General features: G+C 39.8%; 1 protein-coding gene across 1 annotated transcript; it reads right to left on the reverse strand.

Moving 5' to 3' along the window:
• Positions 1-5,787: 5,787 nt before the first annotated feature.
• Positions 5,788-9,873, reverse strand: cdkn1bb (cyclin dependent kinase inhibitor 1Bb). The gene is made up of 3 exons (XM_060914565.1): positions 9,054-9,873; positions 8,799-8,904; positions 5,788-7,252 (listed from the first exon to the last, which is right to left on the reverse strand). Exons 1-2 carry the CDS (start codon positions 9,460-9,462, stop codon positions 8,813-8,815), a joined length of 501 nt encoding a protein of 166 aa, XP_060770548.1. The 5' UTR covers positions 9,463-9,873; the 3' UTR covers positions 5,788-7,252; positions 8,799-8,812.
• Between the last annotated feature and the right edge of the window lie 361 nt (positions 9,874-10,234).

Here is a 10,234-nt window from a genome sequence, read left to right on the forward strand (position 1 = left end):
AGTCAGAACCCAGCATCCTCCCTGAGCAGGTCTGATGTCCCAAATGGCTGATATGATTTGGCACCCTCAACTAGGCCAACTGAATCACCACAATGAGGACCTAGCAGTTCAGAAAACATTTATCAGTGCAATTAAGTGGAGGCTGTTCTGTGAATGGTGTTCATCTCATTAACTGGTGCAGTGCCCAATCCCTGATTCTGACTTTTCTTCAGGCACTGCAAGACAGTGGTGTATATGGACACCAATACGACAGATGGCAACTCTGTAGAGCCTCATAGGCATATTAATGCAGTGCCTAATCCCTGATCCTGACTTTTTTTTTTCAGGTATTGCTAGACACTGTGGGCAGCAATACTACAGATGGCATCTCTTTAGGGTCTCATAGGCATATTAGTGCCTTAATAAAAGGGCCTCCCTTATGTGCTTATGCAGGATGCCGACTTGAAAACGGTATCTCTGAAAAACTGTTTTTTTTAGTAATCACTTCAGTTAAGAGTCAGGGTGTCCTATATGCTGATGATAAGCTTGTCTTGCATGAGTTGGTGTCTCTATGACTCTGGGGTGACCTTGTGGTTGAACACAGGATGTCTGCATAAGGTCATATCACTGAAACTTGTCAATCAGTTGATTAACCTTGCAGCTTTCAATGAGGGTGAGTCCACAGAGTGTTTGTTGCTGTAACTGGTATAAGGTATTGTATAACCAATCCTCAGAACAGCAATTCATCTATCACAGAGGAAAGACACAGGGAGCTCACTCAGTGGTGGATAGCTACACCTTGGAGTAAAGATTGGCTTACTCCTGTTATATATCACCCTACAAGAACTGTCTCCTCTTCAGGGGAATGTCATTCGAGGAAGTCTGTTCTGCTGCTACCTGGGTATCACCATGCACTTTCTTCAGGTTCTACTAGATGAACATCACCCCCTCCATCACTCAGTGGTGAGTGTGTCAATCATCTGCTTCTGTGAGTCATCAGTCATCTATCTCATGGCATATATAAAATACAGGTGGCACAGTGGTTTGCACTGTTGCCTCACAGCAAAGGCCAGTGAGGAGTTTGCATGTTTTCCCCGCGACTACATAGGTTTCCTCTCACAGTACAGTGACATGCGGATTAGCGCAACTGGCTACTCTTAGGCTATGTCCACACTAATACATTTTAGTTTTAAAATGCATCACTTTTGCTACATTTACATCTGGAGTCCACACTAATCCAGAGTTTTTGAGCACCTAAAATGGAGACTTTTGGAAAAGCTGCTGACCTCGTTTTAAACATTTTTTCTAAACGTTTTAAACTAAAACACTAGCTCAGAATTTTTCGTTCGAAAATTCTGAGCTAGTGTTTTAGTGTAGACAAGCAAAAATGGAGATGCTTGAAAACGATAATGCAGACACCCACATTCGCTTCCTGATTGGGTCTTATCAGTTATGATGTATCCTACCTTGAGTCATCATGCACCTATAACATGACCCTTTTCTGGAAGAAAACAAACTGCATCGGCTGTTTATGTCGGCACGGACATGCCCAGTGTACGTGAATGGTCATGCAATATGCATTTTCAGGCATGTTAGTATGGATGGAGATTAAAAACTAAAACATATTAATGTGAACTTGGCCTAAATTGCCTATAGGTGTGAATGTGAGTGGTTGTTCTTCTCTGTTGCTCCAAGATAGATTGGCGATTTGCCCAGGGTGTACCCTGCCTCTCACACAATGTCAACTGGGATTGGCTCCAGCTTCACCCATGACCCTGACAGATAAGTGATTGATTATATATATATATATATATATATATATATATATATATATATATATATATATATATATATATATATATATATACACTGTATATACAGTACTCAGCGTAAATGAGTGCACCCCCTTTGAAAAGTAACATTTTAAACAATATCTCAATGAACACAAACAATTTCCAAAATGTTGACAAGACGAAGTTTAATATAACATCTGTTTAACTTAGAACGTGAAAGTAAGGTTAATAATATAACTTAGATTGCACATTTTTTCAGTTTTACTCAAATTAAGGTGGTGCAAAAATGAGTACACCCCACAATAAAAACTACTACATCTAGTACTTTGTATGGCCTCCATGATTTTTAATGACAGCACCAAGTCTTCTAGGCATGGAATGAACAAGTTGGCGACATTTTGCAACATCAATCTTTTTCCATTCTTCAACAATGACCTCTTTTAGTGACTGGATGCTGGATGGAGAGTGATGCTCAACTTGTCTCTTCAGAATTCCCCAAAGAAAATAATTTCTTTCCACCACAAAGGTGAAGGCTACAAGAAGATCAGCAAAGCTTTACTTATCAATCAGAATACTGTAGCAAAAGTACAAAAATTTCAGAAAGATGGAACTGCAACCATCTCACAGACACGTCCAGGTCGTCCACGGAAGTTAACACCTCGACAGGAGCATCTTCTGATGAGAAGGGTTGAAGAAAATTGCCATGCAAGGTCACTGCAGTTATCTAAAGAAGTAGAAAGCCAAACTGGGGTGACTATTTCCCGTGACACAATACAGCGTACACTGCAGAGGAATAGCATGCATGGATGCCGTCCATGAAAGAAGCCTCTCCTAAAGCCCAGGCACAAAAAAGCCCGCCTCGAGTTTGCCAGGGCCCATGCTGACAAAGATGAAGACTACTGGGACTCTATACTCTGGAGTGATGAGACCAAGATAAATGTTTTTGGAACTGATGGCTTCAAAACTGTATGGCGTCGCAAAGGTGAGGAATACAAAGAAAAATGCATGGTGCCTACAGTGAAACATGGTGGTGGCAGCGTCCTTATGTGGGGCTGCATGAGTGCTGCTGGTGTCGGGGAGCTGCATTTCATTGATGGCATCATGAATTCACAGACGCATTGCTCTATACTGAAAGAGAAGATGCTACCATCACTCCGTGCCCTTGGTCGTTGTGCACTTTTCCAACATGACTAAACGCACATCTAAGGCCACTGTTGGATTTCTGAAGAAGAACAGGGTGAAAGTGATTCAGTGGCCAAGTATGTCTCCTGATCTGAACCCAGTCGAACACCTATGGGGAATTCTGAAGAGACAAGTTGAGCATCACTCTCCATCCAGCATCCAGTCACTAAAAGAGGTCATTGTTGAAGAATGGAAAAAGATTGATGTTGCAAAATGTCACCAACTTGTTCATTCCATGCCTAGAAGACTTGGTGCTGTCATTAAAAATCATGGAGGCCATACAAAGTACTAGATGTACACTGTAAAAAATGTCCGTAGAATTAACAGTGAATTTATGTAAAATCATGACATAAAAAACTGTAAATACAAAAACAATGAAGCAGTGTGTAATTTACATCAATATACTGTAAAACTCCTAACCAAATACCACTGTTAATTTAACAGTAAGAATATGTTGAATTGATCATATTTTTTTGTAGAATTTACAAATTGTTGTAGTTTAAACACAGACAAACTGTAATACTAAAACAGAATGTGATAGTTAAAATTACATCATTGCCCTGTTAAAAAAATAAAAAAATGTCAGTAGAGGCTCTCTGTGGCTCAGTTGACTTAGGCTACATCCACACGACAACGGCAACGAGATGTTATTTAAAAATATATCGCGTCCAGATGGACAACGATCAGTAAAATATCAGGTCCATATGGCAACGCAACGCTTGCTGAAAATGATGCAATACACATGCCACACCTCTAGGGGCGCTGTAAGACGGTCCCTTCGGAGACACCAGAACAATAGAAGAAGTAAGGACGCATGCGCATAAACTATTATGCGCGAGACTTCATATTAGCCACAAAGTCAGGAAAATCTGTTCGTAAAATTACATTATAATGACCAAATACAATGAAAAGTGTTTTTCCAGTCTCACCTCTGAAAGGTAATCCCATGTGATCTCGTTTGGACGACAAACCTGTTGGTACAGTTAAACGCAGCTAATCTTTATTCTCCGCTTTGACCTATCCAATATGGCGGCGAGGATGACATATGATTCTACGCGGAAGGCGGCGTCTTTAATGGTCCGGAATAAATTGAATGCTACACGTTGATGGATTAATTTGTTGTTTCTCACCTGTGAAAGGTAATCCCATGTGATCTCGTTTGGACGGTAAACCTGTTGGTACAGTTAAACGCAGCACATGAATCTTTATTCTCCGCTTTGACCTATCCAATATGGCGGCGAGGATGACGTATGATTCTACGCGGAAGGCGGCGTCTTTAATGGTCCGGAATAAATTGAATGCTACACGTTAATGGATTAATTTGCTCTTCTACGCCCTTTTTGAGGAATGTATTGTAGAACTAAAACCAACATCTGAAGAGGTGAGATCGCTCCTTTTTTTCCCTATTTTTGCTGGCGGGATTGACTCTGCCCTAAGGGCAGAGTCTCTCTCTCTCTCTCTCTCTCTCTCTCTCACTTTGCACCATTACACAATAAATATTCACAGTGAAAATATTTTGTAAGCGCGTTTCATGAACCAAGTTATAGGATTTGTTGACAACTCGCATCGAGTTCGTTACACTTCTACCCGGCGTGAAGCACTCAGTCATGTGGTTGTGACGTCATCATAAACAAATCCGTTCTACTCATCCAGACGACTTCACAACGGCAACGTTGCCAGATCTTTCCACTCTGGAACCCGTTCTCAAAAAGATTGCGTTTTGGGCACCCAAAACGCTGGTGCCGTGTGGACGCCAGGCCTAAATGATAAGCAATTGTATCGGAGTCACCTGAATCCGTTGCCGTGTGGACAGGGCCTAAGGCGCCATACCATGAATCTGGGGACCCAGGTTCAATTCTGACCCGAGGTCATTTCCTGATCCCTCCCTCCAGCTCATTTCCTGTCTCTACACTGTCCTATCCAATAAAGGTGAAAAAAGTCTAAAAAAAAAAAATTTGTCTAGTAGCTCATTGCTTGTAACCATCATTTTGAATCATTGTTTATTGTACAATGAATATCCATAAAATTAACAGTTATGTATTGATTATTGTACATTGAATACCTGTAAAATTTACATTTAGTTATCATTAATTGTACATGGAATCCCAGTGAAATGTGCAAGTTATTCTGTAATGTTGTTTACATTTCACTGTATTTTTAACAGGATTATTCTGGCAACCACAGCTGCCAGTGTTTTTCCGTAAAAACAACGGATTTTTTTTTACAGTGTAGTAGTTTTTGTTGTGGGGTGTACTCGTTTTTGCACCACCCTAATTTGAGTAAAACTGAAAAGTGTGTAATCTAAGTTATATTATTAACCTTACTTTCATAAGTTAAACAGATGTTATATTAAACTTTGTCTTGTCAACATTTTGGAAATTGTGTTCATTGAGATATTGTTTAAAATGTTACAAAGGGGGTGGACTCATTTATGCTGAGCACTGCATATGAATACGACAGTGTGTGAAAAATTAAGGAATGACGGCTGAATGAGCTGGACTCTTCTTTATAGCCTATTAAGCTGTAGGTTATGAATAAAGGCTGCTATGATGGTTTTTGTGGTCATTTATTTATTTTATTACATAAATTAAATGCAAATTCTCAATGAACAGTAGTTGCTTTTAGACAGTAAGTACAGTGGTGTCTGTAAGTGTAGTTAGAACTGAACCTTTAAAAGCAGTATTCTTACATTTCAATTCTCAAGTCTATTTCAGTTCAGGAAAAGGTAGTTTTCAGAACTTCATATAATAATAATAAATAAAATTTTCACCATATGAAAGAGTTGTGTTCTCACACACACACACACACACAATACAAGAAATTCAAATACCCATTATAATTTAATTCTTTTTTTAATTGATTTCAGCACATTGTTTAACCACTTTAAAAAAAAAAAAAACCACAACAGCACATACCGTAATATTAATTTTTTTTTTTTTATAACCAGGCTCAGTTTGCACCCTCACGCAACAATTTGTTAAAATATATATTTTTTTAAAAAAAAGCATTTTAAAAAATAATCCAAATGCCACTTTGGACTTTATCCATGACCAAACACTTTTAGATTAAAAAACAAACAAACAAAACCCCTTGACATAAATAAGTTAGTTTTAATTTTCCTCAGTTTTTTTTTGTTTTTTCGTTTTTTTTTAAACAAAGTTATGTACACAGGTACACTTCAAAAGTTTAACGAATACACAGGCTGTGTGGTCTGCTGAATTTTTTTTCTATAAATAAAATTATGTGTCATAATTAACCACAGAATCAAATGGGAGTGTAGGTGCATACAGCTGAGAGAGATTTCTGATACGACACCAAATGTGGGGGAGTGCTGGAGTCAAACTAAGTGTAACAAAACAGAAAAACTAAAAGATAAGGCCATCAGTAGAAATTTTCACTCCCCCCCCCCCCAAAAAAAGATGCATATTAAAGAATAATTTATGAATAAGTTGAGGGACACTAGTCTTTCAGCAAGTGCCTCACATGGTGTTAATACTGGTTGATGCTACGTGGTTTGACCTTGTCTAGAACTGAATGTTATCGGTCAGCCGTCCTAATCAAAATCAGAGGCATAAAGTTGCATATAATAATAATAATAATAAGCTAAAGATTTTTAGATAATCTCTGCATTCTCTACAGAGTATATTGTGTGTATGAGGTTTTCTTTAGAAGAGCGCAAACAAAAAGATGAGAAACCACACCGATCTACATGAGATCAGGCGATTTATGTACCATGTATCACCCGAGCACTGTAGGTGTGTGCACAGCTGTTCGAACATGTACGGACACTCCAGCAGGCGTTCAGTGACTAAAGGAAGTCTGTAAAATCGGTGTAAAATAGGGTAGTCCGACTTAAAAAAAAAAAAAAAAAAACACAGCAAGAAGGAGCAAACAGCATTTTGGGAAAATAAACTTTTTTTTGAAAACCCTAAATTGCAACTCTTCAAGTCAATTAGAATTCACCTAGTCCAAAACTGAAAAGAGAGAAAAAAAAAAAAAACATCATAATGTATTATGTGCTACATACATAAAGAAAATATGTACACAGGTAGTAATAAAAAAATAATGAGCAAAAAAGGAGATTAAACCTAATTGCACACTGCTACATAGACTGCTTTTGAGGCAGTTGATTTTTTTTTTTTAATTTTTTTTTTAGTGCCAGAACATTTGTTTCAGTGCTTGTCCAGTCTCCCCACTCTTTCAGCTGATAAGCTTTTCCTTTCCTATCATTCTTCACTCCATGAATTTTTCATATGCCAAGCACTGAAGCCGTCAGGAGGGAGAGAACATCCTCAGCTCTGTAAAAGATAACAGCACATGCACATCGATAAGTAGGTTAGTCATCATGCAAAATGTTGCTCCACTACACACAATGTAGTTCTCCACAAAATACAGTGATTTGCACGAGTGCGAGTCAGGAAGTCCTTTAAATATACAGAAACTACAAGAAACCTTGCGCAAGAACTTTATTAATGCACTCCCACAATTTACATTTAATGCTTCCTCAAATTTTATACGTGTACAAGTGTTTGAAGGTGACATGTAGTCTACCTAACAAACTTTCCCAACCTTTGCACACTTCCTTGTGTAAATATTGCATTTGACAGCCAAGTTATTGACATCATCCCTGAGGCAACAGCAGCTTATGGTTGCATCAGTCCCAACTATGAGCCATCAAAAAACCAATCCAATATGCACCCTAATGATCCAGACATGTATTTAACTCATAATTGGTCTTTAAGCTGAGTTTATTAATTTATTATTATTATTTCGCAAGTTCTGGTTTAAAATGCAGTCAAAGTGCATATTTATGTATCTTTCCCAAGTTTTTAAAATTAAACAAACAAAACAAAAACAAAAGACAGGAAGAAGGGGGGAAAAAAAAAAACCCACACACATTTTGAACCTACTGCCTTTTCGGTGCCACACCTAAATTAAAGTTGTACAATGTCATTCCATATGCTCATGTGTATTACCGTATTATTACTATTACTACTACCACTGTGTATGTATATCTGTACAGACTAAAGAAGTTGGTCAGTGTGTGTATTTTGTTATTGGGTGTAAGCGTTTGGAAAGGTCAGAGCTCGGCTGACGTGTTACTACACTGTTTTCAAGCAGCTTTTCACTTACAGACACACACACAGCTGGTAGTAGTAGTAGTAGTAGTAATAAAGGAAATGTGTTAACCCTTTACTTCACCACAGAGCACTGACTACACTTTTACACCTTTTCACAGCATGTACACATTTCATTATATTAAAATTAAAAAAAAAAAATTAATTAGTATACATACAATCATTAACTAACACACTTGCGTCCAGGGAGTTTAGATTTCCTAAACTTGCTACAGTAGCTAAAGCTTTTCTTTTTACTTAGTGTGTGTGTAGAGAAACATCCCTGTAATTACATGAAACTGGGAGGGTTTTGTGTTGTGGGGACACATTTGGCATACGGGCGATACATTACAAATACAGAATTGTAAAATGTGTGTGTAGGTGATGACTGGTGTGTGTGTGTGTGGTGATAATGTGGAGGTACGTCTAAGATGGACTTGGTTGGGGTTGGAATTAGGGCTGCAATCATGTCATTAAGCATTGCTGTTTGTCTCCTCATGAACTTGTAGATGGAAATTAGCTGATTGCTAACTAACTGGTGTAAGTAATGTTTTGGTCCCTGACAGACAGACAGACAGACAGACAGACAGAATTCCGCTTCACAACATTACAATCAAACCGTAGTGTTCAGGTGCAGCCAAGACAAAGAACATGTCTGGTGGTGTTTAAGAAAGAAACGGAGAGCAAACAGACTTGAACGTGTGGATTTAAAGAGCTTCTTACGTACCTCCGCTGTGTTGTTTACGTGTGTCTTGGCGGACTGCATTTCTTCTTCGGTGTGTGAGGAGTTTCATCTAAACAGGTGCGCGAGCGTTTAGTCGGACACGACGAGTCTAATAACAGAAGAAGAAAAATAGAATCACATCCAGCTGCCACATAAACACACAGGAGGAGGATCATCTATACCTCAAAAACAAACAAAAAATCACAGATTTCACAGGCTAAGTGAAGGCATTTCCACCCAAAACAAACCCAAACATACCGACACACGCAGGTCTTTTCCTCTTGTCTGTCCTGTCAGCTCTGTCCTCTTTCTCCTCGGTTAGTCCACAGTTCCCGTTTAGGTCCACTCCGTTATTCCCAGACGGACACACGGTTTTGCAAGGCGGTTCCGACGCGCTGTAGAAACTGGGTAAGTCCTTTCTGTCCACACGCTTCCAGATGAATCTGGTGTTGGGCCGCGGTGTGTGTGTGGAAAAGTCGAAGCCCCAGGTCTCGGCCGCCGCCTCTTCCATCGCCTTCAGGTGGCCCGTTAACTCCCTCTTTAACTCTTCGTGATCCACCGGACCGAACAGAGTCCTGCAAGCGGACGGTTTGGGCTGATCCGACAGCCGCGTCGCGTCCATCCTCTCCAGGGTCGGGCTCCCGTTCGACAGGCGCACGTTAGACATTACTGTTGTTGTTTTTACAGCTTGAGAAGTGTTTAAAGTATCGCATGCAGACCAGAAATAGCAAAAAAAAAAGAAGAAAATCAGAAAATCCAATTTCCTCCTGGTTCAACGCGGATCAAAACAACAGGCGTCAAAACCCCAGTGGCCCCGAGCGCACGCATGCCACGACGCAGCAGAGACGCTACTTTAAAGCCCCAGAGCGGCTACGAGCGGAAACAAACAACAAAAACAACCAGAGAGAGAGAGAGAGAGAGAGAGAGAGAGAGAGATTTCCTCCTCTTCGGAGCGCATCAAAACAAAATGCACTCACGACGGCGGCCACTCCTGTCAACTTCAGCGTCGTAGTAAAAGGAAGAAAATAACAGCAGGCTTTTCGGTGCCCAATATGGCGATAGAGGGGGAGGCGAACCCGAGCAGGGGAAAAAAAAAACATGATTGACACAAAGAGCTATTTAAACGTAGACGGACAGTGATTGGTTGAAACTAGTAGCCCCGCCCCCTGCTTCTGGAGAAGCTGCACCTCCCCCACCCTGAAGACAAGAAACACCACTTACACACTTTCAAACACGCACGACATCTTTAAAATACTTATTTGTGTTGTTCATGGTCGAGTCGACTCCCTGATCCGGTTCATACGCGAGCCGACTCGCATACCTGTGCGTTTGTTTGCTGTATGTAGCAGTTTTTGATTCTTTAATAAAACAAACAGGGCCCAAAATTATGATTTAGATTTTCGAGAATGGTGACTTTTTAAATAACTACAACGCAGAAC

The sequence above is a fragment of the Neoarius graeffei genome, chromosome 2 (assembly GCF_027579695.1).
Source record: "Neoarius graeffei isolate fNeoGra1 chromosome 2, fNeoGra1.pri, whole genome shotgun sequence".
NCBI classification, from domain to species: domain Eukaryota; kingdom Metazoa; phylum Chordata; class Actinopteri; order Siluriformes; family Ariidae; genus Neoarius; species Neoarius graeffei.

What these genes read in the sequence shown, in the direction of transcription:
- cdkn1bb (XM_060914565.1), bottom strand. Translation starts at nt 9,462, where the DNA reads ATGTCTAACGTGCGCCTGTCGAACGGGAGCCCGACCCTGGAGAGGATG. An exon ending in GAAAAGACCTGCGTGTGTCG is followed by an intron (nt 8,905 to 9,053) that starts GTATGTTTGGGT and finishes TTCTGTTATTAG; the next exon opens with ACTCGTCGTGTCCGACTAAA.